The 21,046-nt window shown below is 42.0% G+C and overlaps 1 protein-coding gene across 21 annotated transcripts in view; it reads right to left on the minus strand.

The window, feature by feature from the left end:
• LOC119659620 (casein kinase I) overlaps positions 1-21,046 on the minus strand; it is a 291,255-nt gene that overhangs the window by 28,021 nt on the left and 242,188 nt on the right. For 8 of the 21 annotated variants that reach the window (XM_038067801.1, XM_038067807.1, XM_038067799.1 and 5 more), the window contains 6 exons: positions 14,721-14,835; positions 14,334-14,602; positions 9,372-9,542; positions 8,365-8,442; positions 3,915-3,995; positions 3,623-3,694 (listed from right to left, as the gene is read on the minus strand). In XM_038067801.1, the coding sequence (XP_037923729.1) occupies positions 3,623-3,694; positions 3,915-3,995; positions 8,365-8,442; positions 9,372-9,542; positions 14,334-14,602; positions 14,721-14,835 (786 nt within the window). Of the gene's footprint in view, positions 1-3,622; positions 3,695-3,914; positions 3,996-8,364; positions 8,443-8,577; positions 9,273-9,371; positions 9,543-14,333; positions 14,603-14,720; positions 14,836-21,046 lie in introns of those variants that run through there. The other 13 variants (XM_038067806.1, XM_038067814.1, XM_038067816.1 and 10 more) reach the window with 5 other exon arrangements.

Consider the following 21,046-nt stretch of genomic DNA (forward strand, 5'->3'; position numbering starts at 1 on the left):
AAAGAGGTAAGATATCATTCTTATGACAGACCTATTGGTAACAGGGGCGGTACCCCAACCTTCCACTTCCCCAGCTCGGAGAACTGTCACCGTTGGGCAGAGGTCCTTGATATCACCGATAAAATAGCGTGAGGCATGCACTGGCCCGCCGCGCATTAAATGGTGGCAATTTCGTGAGAAGAAGGAAGAAATGATATCATTTACGCAATAACCAACCAATACGAATGTGGAAGAATTCTGGAATAAAACGAAAGACACAATCCACTAAGCGGCCCCTGCCACCCTCGGGGTCACCAATCCAGATAAGCGATACATCAATCGAGATACTGGGCTTTGGAATGGCGATGTTCAAATGAAGGTCCGTCAAAAGAAACGCCTCTACCGCAAGTTTCTAGACGATAAAACGCTCCCCAATTGGCAAATTTATAAAAATGCCAACTGGGGAGCAAAGAGTGCAATCGGATTAAAAATGTTATTCACCTGATATAGTCGTGTAGGGTATCACATGAAGATTGCGCTTAGTATTTTCCGAAACTGATTGATTAGTTTTGACGTGAATTGTAAAGTGCGCGAATAAGAAGTCAAAATGTACGCACTTAAAGTGAGACAGGACTCATTTTCGGAAACGACCCAACCCAAAAATCCGATGGGTGGTGCACTTAGACGAAATCTAGGCCTCAAAATATGTGCCATTTCGATATCTGCTTAAATAAACTTACTAATTGCATATTATTAACTGTTAGAATTGACCGAAAAAACCCCTTCCTAGGAATACCACATTGCAGCGATATAGAGGACAATATCTTGTATACACATGCCAAATTTCATGAAAATTGCGCCATTAACGCCAAGACTTTAGTAGTTTAAACTTAGCAATTTCGCTGACGTAACAAGTAACGAGAATAATTGACATTTGAGTGAAATATTAAAATTCCATTCCTGAAGAATCAACTTATCCCCACCCCTTTTAAGGTTTTGTGTAAACACAAAACCTTATTAAAATCGGTTTACTGTCTGTCTGTCCGTCACACGCATTTTTCTCGGAGACCGTTATAGCGATTGACACCAAATTTGGTAGAAAGGTGGGAACTGTGAACGCTCACGCATACAGTGAATTACATCCTTTTACGTCGAATTTAAGGGGGGTCCCCATACATGCAAAAGGGGAGTGTAACATGTTTTTTCATCAAATAGAGTCATGTGGAGTATCAAATTAAAGGTCTCGATTAGTACTTTTCAAAGCCGATCTTAGTTTTGACATTCGTTGGAAGGATGGGGAGCGCGGGGGGTTGAAAGTGATCACTTCTTTAAGGGGGCCATTCTCAGAAACTACCAAACCGAAAAATCTGAAAAAAATCAGGAGGCTGCCACTATATGGTGCCTGCGCTCCGAAATACCTTCCATGCCGATATCTGTTTAAATAAAGTTAATAATAGTATATTATAATAATAATAATCGTTGGCGCAACAATCCATATTGGATCAGGGCCTTGAAGTGTGTTAGAGCACTTCATTCAAGACCGCAACGGTACACTAGGAGGCAATGTGGTCAGCATTGCGCTCGCCCGAGATTATTACCCTGATTTGACTCAGGTACTCATTCACAGCTGAGTCGACTGGTATCCGACATCAAGTCACGATACAAATCCCACTGCCACCAGCGAGATTTGAACCGCGGCCTTCCGTATGACAACCCAGTGCTCTAACCACTGAGCTATCCGGACAATAGTATATTACTACATTTTTTTGTAATTGATTAGAAACCCCCTTAAGTTCATCCTAGTACCATGAAATTTTGCAGTGATATAGGCTATAATATAGAGCATGATCTTACCAAGTTTGATGGAAATCGCACTATTACTAACAAAGTTATAATACCTCAAATTTGTTGCTTCTTTGAAAATTGAAGACTATGAATGTCAATATCACCCGAAAGTGGATACTCTCACATAATATATGGATATATTACGTGCTACGTACTAAGAAATACACAAAACCTTTCGTACCTGAAGCGTCCAGCTTCCGGTTTCCCGACTTGTTTGTATCTTTTGTAAGTTAAGTTCTTCACATTTGTTAATAATATTAAATGTCAAGTGTGAACCGTGTGAGGTTGACTATTATCAATACAGTACTTTCCATCAAATGATTTCTTTTAAATCGGAACTGTCATGCACTCATCGCTCCTCACATAGGGAAACACGAAACCTTTTATACCTGAAACGTCAAGCTTACGGTTGCTCCACTTGTTTTTCATTAAGGGTGAAGTAACCCCCGAGAAAGACTTGTTAAGTTGCATGTGCAGAACGATTAGCAATTCGTGTCGAGTAACGAGGTTCGTTGTGAAGTAAAGTATGGAAACCGTGAATTATATACAACACTTTCAGATGGGGGAATAGTTTAAGCCAGCGTTTTTCATTTGCATTAATAAGAACCGCACAAGGGGCTTCCAGGCTGTGACTCCCGAGAATGACGCTATTATAAGATATTTAAATCTGACAGACAATCAACTGTTACTGATACAAATAACTATAATACAAACAGTCTTCTACGCAAGGATATATATGGCTGCAGTGATCGAACAGCAAGATAGAGTCCCCAGTTTACCGCATATCAGCAACGACGACATTCACCATTACACCAGTTTTTACTCGAGTATTTTCATCATCGGTCTCGGAGCAATCATCCAGGCTATTATAAAACGAAGACGTCTGCTATCTTCGAAAGTACCAACTTCATCAACAGAAAAACGTCCAACAGATAGCTTGAGTAAGCGTACACGGATCGAAATGCCTCATCTTGCTTTCAAATAATAAAAAATAAAAATCTTGCCGAGAAATTTGCAAAAAACGAAAAAGAGGAGAGTGCAAGAGTCCCTCGATACACGGAGAAGACGGTAAGAGAACAAGTTTGAAGATGGCTAGAAGCGCAAAATTTCCAATTTATATTTCCCACTGTTTTCATGGTTCAACTAAGAATTTGATTGAGCTTGCACAGACATATCTTCCTCATGAATTACTGATTAACTTGTCGGTTTATCTAAACCTACAAAATTATGAACCTGCATCATATAAAAGCTGGAAATCGACAGTGAATAAGTAACAAAATTGACACCACTTAACTCAAATCAATCCTAGTAATGAGCTCCGACAAGCTCTTCTGTTAAGGATTCAGCTTTTCGATTATCAGCCCTTCATACTAATCAATGTAGAATTATTAAAAAAGATGTCAGTGCCCCTTTTCAAACCACTTGGAGTGGATCTTTAGGATAGTTCTTGTAAAAGGCATAACATTCGTATTGCATCTTGTTCCAATCTAATGCACGTATAAACTTCTCATTTTCCCTGATTCAAGTTAGTGCTAGCTACACGATGAAATGTATAAAACACCGTCTATTAGTACCATCTACATTACAGAAATAGAACCATTTCCTAGTAACCACCATTGTTTCTATAAAATACTGCATGAGGAATGAAAAAGCACATAACATGCTTCAGAATTGAAGACACGACAAACAAAGGGTCTTGTCTTTCAAAGCAACAGTTCTTGTTCACTAGCGATACGTACATCTTACACACCTACTCGCTACACAATTTATCGGTAATTTCTAACTTTACTCATAATACCTCAAGAATAATTAAATGTTCATCATCTTCATCATCTTCAAAATCACTATCGCCAACGAAATAGTCACCATCCTAATCATTTACACACAATTTTTTTCATTTTTTTGGATACGCAAAATAAAATTAAAATAAAATCGTTACAATTTTTGAAAGCAACCGATTTAATGGTTAGTAAAGGTATGGAAACAGCAAAACTTATTGTTGCTAGTATAGTCAAGGGTAAACTCAACGCAAAAAATTGTTAAGAAAGATTCAGAACAGGAAGAAAAGGATTAAGGAGGTATTTACTCACCTTTGCTTGAACATTATGACGATCTTTATTTGGTGATATAATAACTTCGTGGCCAGTTTGTAGTGATCCCACGGGCGTTGACTGAAATAGGATTTTTGAAAGAACAGTCAGTTAGTTACAACAAGGATGAATGAATACAAAAGGATACGAATTTTAATCATTATTTTGCCTACACTACAAAGACGTTTGTTCTTGAGCTATTTTCATTTGTGTCTGGCAATTCGACAGAAGGTTCTAGCGATTAATATTTGTGTGTTGGTTGACACTCGATATGTGCGAACATGGCTGGACTTAAATCACTTAAACGTTCTAATTTGCTTCTGTGACTTTTAATTAAATATACCGATGAATATACAGTTCCACCTCCTCTTCCTTTGAACTAATAAGTAAAGGAAGAAAGGACGGATCATAGAGCTTCTACAAAATGATCGAAACGTAGAACAATAATCTATGTAACTAAAAAAAAATTACAAGCAAAGATAGATCAATTTTTAGGTTCAGCTAATTAAGGGGGTCATCCCGTGTAAAGGCCGTTTTTTCCCACTTTTTTTAAAAAAAATTTCAAAGCTTCTTCAATAAATAAAAAAACTACTGAATGAATCGCAATTATCCTAGTTTGCGGACCGTAGAAATATGTATTTAATAAGTCGTGAAAATTTCAAAGAATTTCCTTGAATAGATTTTCGCGTGCCATAATGGCGGTTTTCAGCGTCCGGTGCCAGCGTTCTGACTTTACACTTCTGGCATGCAATGCACTCTCTGGCCAGAAGTATTTTTCGATGACTAGCCGATTTGTTGTCCTGATGCCTCGATGCGTTAAGTCATGAACCGAGTGGAACACTTCCTTGCGAAAGGTATGCCCTTTTCCGAGTCTTCGCAGCAGAGAGAGAGGTTCGAGCCGAAGATGGGCAACTCCCGAAATTTGTATTTGGGGTTGGATTTGAGGCTCTGAAGTACTGCGTCGTCCTCCTGCGCCGTGGCGATAGCCGAGAAGTCGAGTGCGGCGGGGATGTTAGCCTCGGAGACACGTGACAAAGTGTCAGCAACTATGTAGTCCTTGCCGAACACGTGCTGGATGTCGGACGTAAACTGGCTTATAAAGCTCAGGTGTCGAAGCTGACGAGGGGACGCTATGTGAGAAGCTTATGGTCCGTGAACACTGTGAACGGCCTGTCTTCTAGGGAGAAGCGGAAGTATTTAATGCTCAATTACGCGGCGAGCAGTTCTCGATCGTAGATACTGTAGTTCCGTTGACCGGAGTTCAACTGCTTAGAGAAGAAGCTCAACGGCTGCCAGACCTGATTCACCTTTTGGTGAAGAGCAGCACCTACTGCGATGTCAGAGGCATCAACAAAAACGGCGAGGAGTGCATCTTGTAGAGGAAATGCCAAGAGTGTAGCGTCAGGCAGTTGTTGACGGGATTATTATCAAAGGCGCGGACAGCCTCTTTAGACCATACAATCTCTCGTGTGCCTTTTGATTTGGGGCCAGACAAGTACGCGTTCAAAACGGATTGATTTTGCGCGGCTTTGGCAAGTTTAGTATGCCCAAGAACCTCCTCAACTCCCTCACAGTTTTCGGACGCGGCAATTTGCGAGATGATGCGTAAAGTCGTGGATGAGCGGAATTGGATATCGGTCTGGAACAGTCTGTGCATTTAGCCTTCTGTAATCCCCACAGGCTTAGGGACCATATGCAGTAGGGAAGACCAAGAACTGTCTTAATGTCTACAGATACCCTGTTGGATAAGTTGCTCAAATTCTTTCCGCGCAATAGCCAGCTTCTGGGCTGGTAGAGGACGCACCTTTGAGAAGATAGGGGAACTAGTGGTGTTAATGTGGTGCTGCACGTTATGTTTCACTAGTTTAGAGAGACTGGACTCGGTAGTAATCTGGCTGAACTTTTGGAGCAGTGCCCGAACACGAGAGTCGGTAATTCCTCTAAAAGAACAGAAAGATTGTTACTTGGGTGAGATGCCAATTGGCCCGACGAATTAAGGCTGGTCGTGGGATCTATAAGAGACTTGTTTTGCAAGTCCACCCACAACCCATAGTGACGCAAGAAGTGTGCGTCTAGTATGAGAAAGCTGACATCCGGCAGGATGAATCGCCACGAAAACCTCCTATGCAAGCCAAGACTCACGTCCACTTGCCTATACCCGTAGGTGTTAACTCGGGAGGAATTTGCTGTTTCAACGATTAAGGAAATAGCCGATGGTGTCGGGGTACGGGAAGAACCGAAACCTCTGCACCAGTATCTACGAGGTAGTGGTGCCTGCTGAGGGCATCAAAAATCGTTGGACGACGTGGCGCTGCATTCTGGGTAGCCGTCGCCAGGACCCCCCGCGGACCTAGTTTTTTTGTGATAGGCGCGAATTTACACGGGATCGTACATTTGGTGGCTTTTTCGCCGAATCTGCGATGGTACCAACAAATGCTTCAGTCCGTAGGTTGTCATGACGACTTGCTACCCGATCGCGCTTTTCAAGCAGCAAACCGCGACCGACCTCACGACTTGCCGCCCGAACGCTGAGCGTCCAGCGTCGCCATTACTTCAGCCATACTGGCCACTAACGCAGCTATCTCGCGCTTCAACTCGCGAACTTTGTCAGAAGGCTACTGAACGGCCGCTATGGTCGGACGCGCGTGCACCTCGTGCACCCTATCGGTTTAGCAGGTCATCGTCGATCTTGCTCCCACTCAATTGCCTCATTTCGCGAAGCAATTGACTGGGGGTTCGATCGCCCAACATCAAACCTGCCAGCAAGTGATCCAGCTTAGCCGACTCGCTTACCGACAGGCGCTTGATTAACTCGGATGGATTCCTTACCTAGACGTACGATCGCGTAGTTAAATTTGGTCGCGTCCGCCGTTATTCCGGACATCTGGAACTTCGCATCCAGATGGACGAACCACAGCTCCGGATTCCGTCGCCAAAATGGAAGGACGCGCACAGCGTGGGCGGTGACCTGAGGGTCCGATGAGCCTGCCGCATCTTTATTGTCGAACAACATATCCAATACTGATTTTCTGACGCGAGTTTTTGTCGAAGCCGCGGCGATACCGAATTCTCTAAGGCCCTACTTTGAGCGCGGCAGGCTGCACCCGCAAATGTCCGCACGAACAAAGCAGAAACACCAACCACGCAGCCCGAAGCGGAGGCTTCATGCGCAGACCGAAAAAAAAATTAATCAAAATAAAAGAAAAAAAAAACTTCCGATTGTCGGTGGCTCCTGCTCCCTGCGGTGTCGTCGTCCTCTCGTGGGAACGAAATGATAACTTGAAATAACGTCGAGATTTTACTAGATGTCCAGGGCTTAGGAACGGCCTTTTGGAACTGAATTCCTTCAAGAAAATGGGGAAAACATCGATGGGCATTTCGTCGGGACTCCTCAGATGATGCCCCGGCACGCCTAGGTATCGTTCCTTCAATTTCAGAGTCTGCGATTGTTGCAGATGAGCTTCAGGCGCCCTGGCAGAGGTGTCGTTGAATGTGCGCCAAACGTTTTCAGCTCACTCCGATTCTGTGCTCAAGTGGGCGCGTTCTTCGGGGTCACCACTTTTTACATTGGCATTGGCCAGAGATTTTCAACATGCAGTTTCGAAAAAAACGCATTTGAAAAGTAGAATGCGATTTTTAACCAGAAAATCTTAAGTGGCCATTAATCTGCTATATATAAAGCCTTAGCTTCAATTTTTATGATTTTAGCGAGGTCATTCGAATGTCATTCGGACCGCGCTTTATTACCGCGATCGACATAAACCTGACATGTGAAATTTTACCTGTTTAAGACTGTAATTTCCGAACGACTCCAAATATCAAAAAATCACTTTTCCCATATGTTGTACACTATATCTAGATACAATTGATGCTAGAAAAAAAAATCGACACACGAGATGACCCCCTTAACCCGTTCCAAATTTGAAAGCAAGCTCCACAATTGGAATACGAGGAGATAATCTTTTATGTGGAGTTGGAGCTAAACGGCCAAAAATACCAAAACGCATAAAAAATAAGCTAATATTATTGTTCCTTCAAGCGATTGAGATGAATAGAACGAGGCATTAGTCAAAAATAAGGTAACCAGTTTTGATTGAGGCAACATCCAACAAAATACTGAAGAACAGCAATTACTACAATTACACCAGAGTGAAATTATGCGGTGTTTCCAACGATTAATTAATTGAAGTAATAAAAACTTGTTGTTTCTTTTCCGTTCAGTGCAAACAAGTTTACACTGATGAAGGGAACAAGTGGTTCCCGAAATATCGGTATTTGCAAGAATAAAATACCCACACCAACGGAAAAGAAACAACAAGTTTTTATTACTTCAATACAATTACACTTTTCTTTTGTAAAAAAAAAAATATGTGATAAGCCAAAATTACGGAACGAAAAATGTGTTGGAAAAATATTAGTAACAAAAATCAAGAATATTTCAAAAGATCACCTTCGCCGATTTATTTTTCGCAAGATGAGAGGGCGGAGCATTCCTTAATTGTCGCATTGCGGCCATTTGCTCATTAGTCTAAAAAAGTATTTCAAACAACACACAAAACGTTTGCAAGCATGCATCACATTTAAGAAGAAAAGACTTTATCAAGTAACCCAAATAAAAGTCGTAAATTAATTAATGGTTTATAAAATAGAAAAAAATGCAAAATGTGATTGATGATTATTTTGTTATTTATTTTATTTTATATAAATAAATTTTGTATTATTTTATTTAAAAATGAACGAAAATAGAGATGAAAACTACAAAATAGAATTTGGTGGAAAATACTGGATTACTATAGATTGCAAACGTCAGTAATCATTATAGACATTTTTGTGCGTCGGTGTAGGTGTTGGGTTATCATAAAGAGATTGTGGATTATTTAAATCTTACAGTGGAGCTGAGTATATTCACTTGATTTGAATGATTCCTCTATAAAAAATACAACAATACTTGGGTGTAATCGGCTGACATGCAACAAAATTCAAGAAATACGGGAAGAATTCGATCAGCACTCTTTGCAATATAATTATAGAGATCAAAAACATGCACTGGCAACCGCCAACGATCCATTATCAAAATCGATCACGACCAAATACTTCTTAGAAATATTGGTTGTCCTTGCACACATTTTCGCTGTAACTGTCGTCGATAATTTGCCGTCTCATGTTATCAGATTGTTAAACTTTGTTCGTTAATAATTTGACCAAGGAAAAATCTTTAAAAAAAACAACATTCATGGGTCCAACATCATGTCCTGACCAATTAGTTGACTTCTAAAGGTTTCTCATTCATATTTCTCTGTCTTGCTTGTATTATATATCGAATTTCTTGCACTGAACATTCAGGTTTTCTTTCTTTTTCTGTTGCCAATGAATTTCAAGGTATTCATGTTATTTTTTATGGAAAATATTCGATTTGTTTGATAATGGGGGAATAGTAGTGGATAGATGAAAACTTACCATTGTCTTCCCTGTCCAATCGAATTCGCCATCTTCCACATATCCTTTCCGATCGAATAAGTCTTGGAACAGTCTTCTCAAGAAATCATAGTCGGGTGTTTCGAAAAAATCTAATCGTCGCACATATCTTAGGTATGTAGCGAATTCTTCGGGATGATTTTCACAAAGCACCTAAAAATATGAAATGCATTATATTAAGATAAACAGCAATTGATTGTTAAAACGTTAATTAAAACTACGCCGCAATTTTGATACTCAAATCGACAAATTTGGTGAGAACCCATAGATCTTTATTTTCATCAATGATTTTGAGAAATGAATTGAAATAGGATTTTATGAGGACATATGTGCTTCCTCTTTCCCATCAACATTTACAGCAATAATCAATCCACTCGAATGGAAGGCAAATAATAAGTCGGGAAATCGGTAGCTGTGCGGTCAAGTATGAAACTATTTGTGTGTTTTTGGCTCTGCATGGGAGACGCTTATGTTCAATTCCTCATGCTCCAACTTTCTCAATTCTCAACCGGAGCTCCACTTACTTCCTACAAGAATCAGGAATCCCTACATTATATTGGGTTGGGTAAAAAGAAATGTCGTATTTCTGATCGAAATTTGACGCTTTATTTAACATATTGAGAATTCTCCGATTTAAATGAAATAAGCGCCGTTTTGTTCGCAAACTTGTTGGCAACTTCATTATCTCCCCCTTATAAAACCCCCCCTCCTTATTTTGAAAAAACTCAGACAGCCAGTTTTCGCAAGCCTCTTTTGAGGCCAACTAAGTAGCACCAAGAGCGTTTTGCATGTACCGGAAGAGATGGTAATCACTTGGTGCCAGGTCGGGACTATCCGGTGGGTGCGATAGGACATCCCATCCGAGCTCCCGTAGTTTCTGGAGGGCCATCAAAAATGTGTGAGGCCGATCGTTGTCCTGGTGGAACACAACACCATTCCTATTGATCAATTCTGGCCACTTGTGGTCAATCGCGTGCTTCAAATGGTCGAATTGAGGGTCTGACCATAGTTGAGCAGCTCATAGTGGATGATTCCCTTCCAATCCCACCAAACACACAGCAAAACCTTCCTGGCCGTCAATCCGGGCTTGGCGATGGTTTGGGCCGGCCCGCCGCGCTTCGGCCACGATCTTTTTCGCTCGAGGTGGTCATACGTGATCCACTTTTCACCACCAGTCACCATCCGCTTCAAAAATAAGAGAGTCCAAGAGATTTTTTTCCATCAACTCTTGTGGCACCCAAACATCTTGCTTTTTTCGGAATTTAATCTTCTGCAAATGGTTCCAAACGGTTTTATGGTCTATAACCAGTTCCTGGCCAATCGAGCTAATGCTCACATGCCGGTCTACTTGGATGATTTCGACCGATTTTATCGGTTTCTACGACGATTGGCCTACCAGTAATGGGGTGTATCTTCGACATCCACTACACCAGAACGAAATCGGTCGAACCAACGCTGTGCTGTGCTAATGGGTACAGTATCGGGCCCATAAGTTTCACAAATTTTTTCGGCTGCCTTCGTTGCATTTTTACCTCTCAGGGGTAAAATATGACGAATTTCTTGCTAGGTGGACTCCATCTTTGACGCGCTATAACTGGAGACGGAAACGTACGAACACAACACTTTCAAAGAGACACTTGTAGCAGAGATTGTCGTCTTCAAATCGCCGTATGGTATGACCCGATGCGATAAGTACAACACAAGAAATGTCTAAGTGTCGCCATATATTGACAAAATACGACATTTCTTTTTCACCAACCCAATATATTATGCCATTCGAAAAGCTCATGATTTACCTGATCCAGAAGTTGGAACAGTTCTGTTCTGCCTATCTGAGCATTAGAATAGCCAGGGAAATTTTGTCTTCTTCCTTAAAACCACCTTCCTCGGCCATTTTCATGACAGTGCTATCGGCAGTGTTCCAAAGTTTCTTCCAATTCAATTGCAGTACAGTCTGACAAACTGAACCCCAAACATACTTTCAAAACAAAATCGCTTTATGCAATGCTAGTTTAGTTCGCTGCGGAGATAAAAGCGGACTTAGTGCTAATCAGCGAACAGTACCGGAACACCCTGGACGCAGCCACATGGTATATCGACTTAGTATGATAATCCGCTGTCTGGATTTGGTGTTTAATGAAAACGCTTTTTGGCGACTATGTCAACCCAAGCTGCGAAGAAAACACCCCCGCCTTCGCGTCGGAATCGCTGGTGTCCTTAGTGGAGGGTTACGAGTTCAGGAAGACTTTCCGGCAAACGACCATCAATACATCCCGTTCCAAGTGATTGACGCTATCTCTAGACATGCACCAGCCCGGCACTCTTCCTGTGCGTGGAATGTCGCAAAGGTGAACATCGGGAAATTCATCCAAGCTCTTAGAATAGGCAGAGCCACGCTAGAGTTCATTTCGACAGGTGGAAACACTACATCTGAAACTGTCATAAATTCAGTTATAAACTTAGCAACAACAGCCTACGAGCCTCTACGCCAAGAAATAACTTCTATTGTCGACCTGCAGAAAGAGTATCATTAATTCCGCCGTTTGACACAACATTTAGACGACCGGGAAGTGGCAAAGGAGACTCCGCAGCGTGATAAACAAAAGCAAAGCTCACTGCTGGACCCGAACTAGTCAATGGTGTGGAAGGGGAAGCGTGGAGACTCGGTTATAAACTCAGTTCAGAAAGATCGAGGCTCTGCGGAAGTGTTGTTCGGTTGAAGACAACAGCGTGGTCGGCGCCGAGGATTGCATCCTTTTTTCCATGAAAGACGTGGACGAAGGAACCCTCTCTACAAAAATTAAAAAATCGCCAGGATCCTATATTATCCAGGCAACACTTACCCGAGGTAGGCGATTTTCTTTGTGCTGGGAAGCGCAAATCAGCTAAGGCAAAGAAGACCCTGAGCTGACGTCTACATACCGATTATTCTGTATGCTTCATGCAACCAGGAAGAGCTCGAAAAGCAATAGATTCGCCGAAGCGATATGTGCTGCTAGGGACTTATCTCCAAGAGTTCGATTTTAAAACAGAGAGATCCGTGAATACTACTCAAGGTTACCCACAGGGCGGAGTACTATCACCGTATATGTGGAATATGATAGTAGACGAGCTAACAAATATTGTAATACAGATACACAATACAGATATGTAATACAGAGACAGAGGTACGCTAACGACATTGTTTTAATTTGTAGGGGCAAATATGAGGACACCCTATGTGATAGAATCCAAACTGGATTAAGGGTTACTAGTGCCTGTTGCACGAAAGTGAAAGTGAAAGTGAAACGAGAAAGAGAGGTCAAATATTTAGGAATTACGTTAGACCAAAAAATACTCGGAAAAAAAATATTCAGAGGACTGGTTACATGTCGGAAAGTCTGGCTGAGATGAAGGAACTCCGCAGGCCAAGACGCCAGATAGCTATAAGAAATATTTTTTTGGTGAACTCCGGGCAAAAGCGGGATGTCTAGAGTTCCTTCCTGAAGCAAGTCTAGACCAGATATGGTTGTTCGTCTAGCAGATGAAATAATTGGATGATGATTTATTCAATGTTGGAAACGCTTGTAACAGCAATCAAAGGAGAACGTGCGTAAACGAACGAAACTACTAATCAGGATGAGTCGGAACAATTACTAGCAGATTTCCTTATATATATAGGAAAAAAATTGTTACCGATGATCCTTGAGCGACAGTGCGGCTACCAAAAACGTACATAGGAGCAACATAACTAGTATAACTTTAGTAAGCAAGAAAATGAAGACCTACACTTGATCGACAATAGAAAATGTGTTGGACGTGGTAACAGGTCTTGACCGGCCTATTCCTCTTCTGAATGGAGACTGTATATCCTTAATCCCACTTCCGCTTTTATATCTCCTTACTTCCCTTTGCCAATATGGAATTCTGCTTGATTCACGCACTGCTGAGACTTTTCACTGCATCATTAGCGATACCGCACGTGGCATGGACACTTTCAAATGTACTTTGCGATGTACAGTATAACATAATAAACGTTTGGCTTATTGTCCTAGGAAGGACATTTATTTATTTATTTAATGAGGACAATACTCAGAAAACAAATTCCTTATTATATATATTGCCCTCAAAGGGAGGAGCAAGTGAATGGCTTGTTTTACACTTAAAACTAGAGAAAGAAATAGAGTCAAAGGACCCAAGCTGTAGGGCGTTGTAGGACCGGCATAGCCTCGGGAAAGTGGAAGTAAATCTCGTCTCCGCGAAGGATACATGAAAGATTTCCGCACTACGCCTCGGAAAGTGGAAATAAATCTCGGCTCCGCGAAAGATACATGAAAGATTTCCGCACTACGTGTGTTATGAGACGAGGCGATAAGGAAAGTAATATCCGAGTTGGCGGAGCAGTCCATCAGACAATTGGAGAGTTTGAAAGGGTACACATATCAAGGAAGATACAGCGTTGCTGTAGGAAAGGAAGATTAAGGCTCGAAGGCGTGACGGATAATCAATCCGTGGAAGGTTCTTTTTGTAAAAGAGGATCCGGGTGAATTTGCGTTGTACAACTTCAAGAGCGCGGCTGTCCCGAATGCGGAAAGGGGACCAGACTACACGGCAATATTCAAAAATGTTTCTGACAAGGGAATTGAAGAGTGTTAAGGAGGGCTGGATTGGGGTAAAGTCGGAGGAGGAACGTAGGCTGGCTACAAGTCATTATCAAAGAAGGAGAGTCCATAAATTCGATGAATGATAGATAGTAGAAAAGGATGCGATCCCCCTGCCTTGGTAACACCAGAGTATAAAAGTACCAAGGCCAGCCAGCAGATGCAGAAGACCAGCCTCTACATGACATTGTCAAAAGTTCTAAAAAAAATTCAGGATTGAGGATATTTTTTCGAAATTGTTCCATTGTAATCACTCGTACATATAAATCTTTAGTACTATACATAACAAAAAAAACAAACTTACCTCAATAGGTGTTGCTCGTTTGGTATCACCAATTTTCTGATACCTTTCCTTAAGTGTATCAGCCTTAAGACCTTGCCACGGCAGTGAACCTCTTAAAAAGTACATAAACATATGACCTAATGCTTCTAAATCATCACGTCTAGATTGCTCTCTGCCCATATGCGTATTTATTGACATATAACGCGCTGTACCCGTTAATGATTTGTGTTCCCGATATGGTATGTGTTTATTTGTATCTAAGTCAATATATTCTTTGGCCAAACCGAAATCTAAAATAAACAAAAAATTAAGATTTATCAATAAAAATCAGTAAATTTGAATGTATCAAATCAGGAATTGGGAATTATTGAATGATTTATAAGCTGTTCACTACAGAATCATATTTACCAATTATATGTATAATTTTTTCACGTTTTGTTGACGTTCGACCGATTAAAAAATTCTCCGGTTTCACATCCCTATATATTAAGTGCCGACTATGAACGTATTCGATCCGGTGGAGCTGAAATTTTACAAGAAACATGTTAAATAAAGTTGTCAGAAAAAAGTTTGTAGAGATAGATTATCCCAAAAATCCATTGGAAATAAAATAGAGTAAAACCAAAAATGAAGAAACATAAACTAGAAATGATAAATCTTAATACACCATATAAATATTTCAGACCAGTGCGGAAGTGGTATGACTTACTGAAAAGGACAACATGCTATAAGCAAAGATTCTGTTAGTATCTTTCCATATCATCGGAAAGTAAGGACAAAACAAAACATTCCCAATTCATTACCATTTTCTTCTGGTATCATAGAGAAAAAAAATCTAATAAGAAAATATTGTTCCACTTTTCGAAGAGCTCTGGCTTCAGAAAGAAAACGGATGTTGACCAATGATTAATTAAGGTTTGTCTGTCTGTCCGTCACACCCATTTTTCTCGGAGACTGTAGCAGCGGGAGACACCAAATTTGGTAGAAAGGTGAACACTCCCGCACATCCTGTTATGCCAATTTTAAGGAGAGGTCCCCATACATGCAAAAGGGGGGTGCAATTTTTTTTCACCAGATATAGTCATGTGGGGTATCAAATGGAAGGTCTCGATTAGTACTTTCCGAAGCTGGTCTTAGTTTTAACATTTGTTGGAAAAGGCGGGGGGGAAGGAATGCAGAGGGTTGAAAGTGATCATTTATTTAACGGGGCCATTCTCAGAAACTGCCCAACCAAAAATCTGAAAAAAAATGAAAAGACTGCCACTATATGGTCGCTAGGCTCTGAAATACCTCCCATACCGATGTCCCTTCAAATAAAGTTAATAATAGTATATTACTATAATTTTAAATAATTGGCTGCAGAACCCCCCTGCATCCATTCATCACCAACAATGTAGGCTATAATATAGCGCTTGATCCTACCAAGTTTGGTGGAAATCGCACTATTACTCGCAAAGTTATAATAAGTCAAAATTGTCACTACTTTAGAAATTCAAGATTTTTAATGTGAATATCACCCGAAAGTGGATATTTTCACATAATATATGCGTATATTACGTGTTACGTACTAATGGGACAAATTCACACTAAAATGTCTTTATAAAAGAAATACACAAAACCTTTCATACCCGAAGCGTCCAGCTTCCGATTTCTCGACTTGTTTTTAAATTCGCTTGGACATGTGTGTGATTTGTTCTTTTCATAATACATATGTCCAGAAAATAAATATAGAAAATCACCTATGGATAACTCGAGATGCAATAATCTAAAACTCACACAAAGGAGGAGAAAGACGTATAAAAACAGCTCGCACGTTTAGTGTTACCTTCAAATACATATACCAGATATGTGCATGTACTATTGGGTGTTGAAGTAATGAGCGAATGCTTATCGTACATCTCTGATAATGATTTTAAAGGGGTAGAACCCTTTAAAGTGTTGCTTATTTTGAAAGTCTATCAGCTGGAAATAAATAGGTTTGCCACTCTTCAATTCGTTTATGTTTAGATATTTCTAAAATTGAAGGGCCCTCCGGCTAGAATCTCATAAAATCCGCGTGAAGCAAATTTCTTTCAGCTAAGCAGAGGGGTTTGAGTTCTACCCCACTTACTGCTAACACTTGAACTGGTCGATTAAAAAGCTAAACACATTGCAGACCCTCAAATCAATTAAAAATCATTACACATCACACTGATTTCTCGACTGCGCTGAGGTCAAGAAAATTATACAATGAACACCCAAGCATATGCTCATATGCCTTCGATTTTATATGGAATTCGGTGGATCGATTGAGATTTGTTGCTCTCGATATATACATAGACATACATAAATTCATATTCTAATGTCCGAATGATTTAGCGTAACACTAAACTCATTCCGAAGATCTACAAATCAATGTTCAATTGACACTAAATGTGTCTACGTTTTAATTTAATGTCAAAACAAGGTCAGAATACGTAAAGGTATCGTTGATTCTTACAAATGGGTTTACTATGCACTTAAATCCGAAACAATTAAAATATTATATAAATAATTATTAGAGGTCATTATAGAATTATAGCGAACTTGAAAAGCTGTCTACACAAACAATTAGAACTTTAACTTGTTTCGGAACGACTTTTTGGCCTTTATTTAGTTTAATATACACTTTTTGAAAGTACATACTAGGCTCGCAACTAAATTCCTGGGTTTTACGCATAGATGGGGCTAACACCACATTGTGAGGGAACGCGACAGCGATCGCCACATCTAACAGCGAGGGAAGTCATGCCGATCCATACAAGGGATCATTTCAGACAGAAGACATGGACTCTTGTCATATCTATCGTATCCCGTTTCCACTCCTCGCGCAGCGTACGAAACCGTCGGGGAGTAAAAGTGTCCAAATCAAGCGCCAGTGTTTTAATTTGATGGGAATCCAAGTACCCATAGTGATGACCCCGACAGTTCCATTTTTTTCTCGCGCCACCACAAAACGCAAGGTATTTTTTTTTTGAATTTCTGAGCATCATGCTTGGTGATCCACATTCACCCGCGCCCACATACGAGGCCGGCGCAAGTGCAACATCACAGTCACAATTTGCTAGTAGCGTTTGACATATCCGTTCTCGACGAGATAACGGACATCATTCAAAATCCACCATAAGACAACAAATACGCTGAGCTGAAAGGCAAGTTAATAAATCCTTTTGTGAAACCCCCAGAAGACTCTTTGGCAAAGGCGTTATCTGATCTAGAGTTGGGTGATTCTAGGCCAACACAATTACTACGGCGCATGCGATACCTTGTCGGCGAACAGCTAAGCCAAGATGCACTTCGCATGTTTTGGCTTAAAAAGTTACCCACCCGTATCCGAGAGATATTAAGCGTTACGGCACATGTGGATGTTGAAGCCCTGGCCCAAATCGAACTTGGGGACCCCAGGGACATGGCGAGACAATTTGCAAACATAAGTGAATAACTCAGCGGGTTTGAACCCCACTTTGGGAACCGTTCAATGTCGCGAAATGGACGACCTCGCTCCTGCACCCCGACACATTTCCGAAATCGGAAAGTTAAACGCGACAGCGCCATTTGCTTCTACCACCGTCGTTTCGGTGACGAGGCACGAAAGTGCACAAAACCATGCGCTTTTCCGGGAAACTAGTCACCTCGTCGGCGGTAGGCGCTATTGGCGGCGGCGAGGCACAAACCAATCGCTTAGTGATAAGGAACAAGATCGGACGCCTTATTTTTCTCGTTGATACGGGAACGAACGCATCCGTCATTCCACTAGATAGACGAACAGGGCGAAATAACACCAACTACTCCAAACTTTTCGCCGCAATCGGTACAACAATTGATCCTTATGGCGAGCGCCTACTCACTTTGAATTTGGGTCTGCGTTGAGCATTTAGATGGGTGTTCCGAGTCGCAAACGTGTCCAGACCAATCCTGGGCGCAGACTTTTTAAAACATTTTGGACTACTAGTGGACCTTCGTCGTAGGAGGCTAGTAGACTCCATATCAAATTTGTCCATCGACGCCCAGATTTTTGGACGCAATGCTGAAGTCATATCTAATTCGAACAGGAGCAATAGATTACACGCCATTTTGGGTGAATTTCCACAGCTGACTGCCACTACGTTTTCCCGCGGAGCAGCAAAACATGGTGTCCAACATTGCATTGAGACCAAAGGACAGTCAATAGCCGAACGTCCGAGACGCTTGCCACCCGACAAGTTTAAGGCAGCGCACAGTGAATTCAAGTATATGATTGAGCAGGGAATCTGCCGACCGTCCAAGAGCCCCTGGGCCAGAAACAGAAAAAAATATTGTTGGCGTCCATGCGGAGTCTATCGCAGACTCAATGCGATCACCTTTGCCGATAAGTATCCAATCCCTCACGCCCATGATATTGTGCAAGGGATCAATGGCAAAACAATATTCTCAAAATTAGATCTGGTACGGGCATTCCACCAGGTCCCGATCTCCGAGAAGGACATTCCCAAGGCGGCGATGATCACCCCGTTTGAGTTATATGAATTTAACGTAATGACTTTCGGATTGCGGAACGCCGCGCGGACATTTCAGTGGTTGTTGGATTCCGTATTACGCGGTTTCACATTTTGCTTCAATTACCTTGATGACATCCTCGTCACGTCGCCATCGATGGAGGAGCATGAGCAAAATTTTCGGACTCTATGTGAACGGCTGGCTAAACATGGGCTCCGCATTAATCCTGAAAAGTGCACATTCGGGGTTGATCAAGTAGAGTACCTTGGGCACAGGGTCACGAAAAATGGTGTACCGGCCAAACTTAGGACGACGATGTTAAATATTTTCGACACCCAAGCCCAAAGTCCACCAGCCGACAAATCAGGGAGAAATACGTGTGGCCTTCAATGAACCGTGATGTAAAAACTTGGGCCAAAAATTGTCAACAATGCCAACGAGTGAAAGTTAGTCGACATGTTCGCAACGAGCCAATACAGTCGCCACTTCCAACTGAACGTTTCAAGGAAGTACACATCGACATCGTTGGACATTTATCGCCCCCGAACAAATCGCGTTACATTCTCTCGATGATGGACCGATATACGAGGTGACGGTAGAATGCGTGGCAAGTGCATTCTACAACACCTGGATTGCCAGATTTGGTACGCCCAGAATAATCGTAACCGACCAAGGCTCACAATTTGAACCAGCGCTCTCCGCACCCTTCTTTCGCTGGTGGGCATTTCGAGATCGCGAACCACAGTGTACCACCCATCACCCATCGGGCTGATAGAACGTTGGCACCGATCATTGAAAGCTGCGATCAATTGTAACGAATCAGGCAGGTGGACAGAAGTTTTACCAACCGTTCTTCTCGGACTACGCATTGCATTCAAGGAGGACCTCAAATGTTCCTCAGTAGAATTGTATACGGGACGACTCTCATACTTCCTGGAGAACTTCTCGTACAAGACGGAAACTCAACTGAGCCACATATGTTTGCGGAGCAATTACCGACACGAAATGGAAAAACTTCGACCCGTTCCAGCTTCGCATCATCATAGGAATAATGTTTTCGTACACAAGGCGTTACACTCCTGCTCTGATGTGTTCTTGCGCCTGAACGCAGCGAAACCACCGTTGACACCACAGTGCTCAGGACCTCAACGTGTTTTCAAGCGACTTACCGACCGAGTATATACGATAGTGCTCGGAACGAAAGAAGTTAACATTACGACCGAACGACGAAAGAAGTGCAAGAGATTTGTAATAGACTGGGGGTAACAAAGCACCATGCCCTGACGGTATACACAAAAGGGTCCGCAAGTTGGCTGTTAAGTCGAAACCGGAAACATTTGCGGAGCTATCTGAAGAATGCTTGGTGTAACTGTAAGTTATATAGTGCAACTCCACGCTTGAGCCCACAAGGAACTCTGTCCGCAATAGGAACGCAACCACAACCACTAAGAAACTCCCACAAAGGAGCCATTCGCAAATAACCAGACCGAGAACAAATCTCCCAGAAACCTCCGATGAAACTTCGTGATAAGAGCCGCTTCATACGAGCACCTTGCAGACTCGAGTCGAATCACCCCCCTCGAATACGAGGGGACGGGCACTCCCCCACGAGTAAAGTGAAAAGATAAGTGTGTAGCGGCACATAGGAGACGCGAACCTGAACGCCATTGTAAATTCGCCTGCTTTGAATGGCAAATGGAATATCAAGGACGACACTTTGTCATTTCAGGACTCTGATCCTGTCCGCCGGCAGGGGTGATCCATTCTTTGTGTTGAATGGATTCAGTGACAACTGACAGGGCAACTGCATTTAAATTCCGCTACGATCGGCGGGATTTCCTTAAGTACTTGTCATTTGCTCCCTTCGGTCTTCGATCTCGACGAGGAGACCATTGAACTCATCACGGATGTGCTGGAGAATTGCTCGTACGTTTGTCTAAAGAAGCAGCTAATACGACGACTTTCAGTAAGTATGGAAGCGAAGCTTAATCACTTGCTAAATGAGCTGACAATAGGCGACCGTACCCCCAGCCAGTTACTTCGAGAAATAAAGCAGCTGGGTGGGGATAAGGTCGGCTCAGAGCTGGTAAAGACCCTCTGGCTGCAACGACTCCCGGAGAGCACCCACGCCATCTTGGTCTGCGCGGACTCGGAATCGCTGGAGGTGTTGTCCGCCACGGCCGACAAGGTACACGAAGTGTACGCGCGTCCCGTGGTTGCAGAGGTTTCCCAAGACATGA

This window comes from Hermetia illucens, chromosome 6 (assembly GCF_905115235.1).
Source record: "Hermetia illucens chromosome 6, iHerIll2.2.curated.20191125, whole genome shotgun sequence".
Lineage (NCBI taxonomy): Eukaryota > Metazoa > Arthropoda > Insecta > Diptera > Stratiomyidae > Hermetia > Hermetia illucens.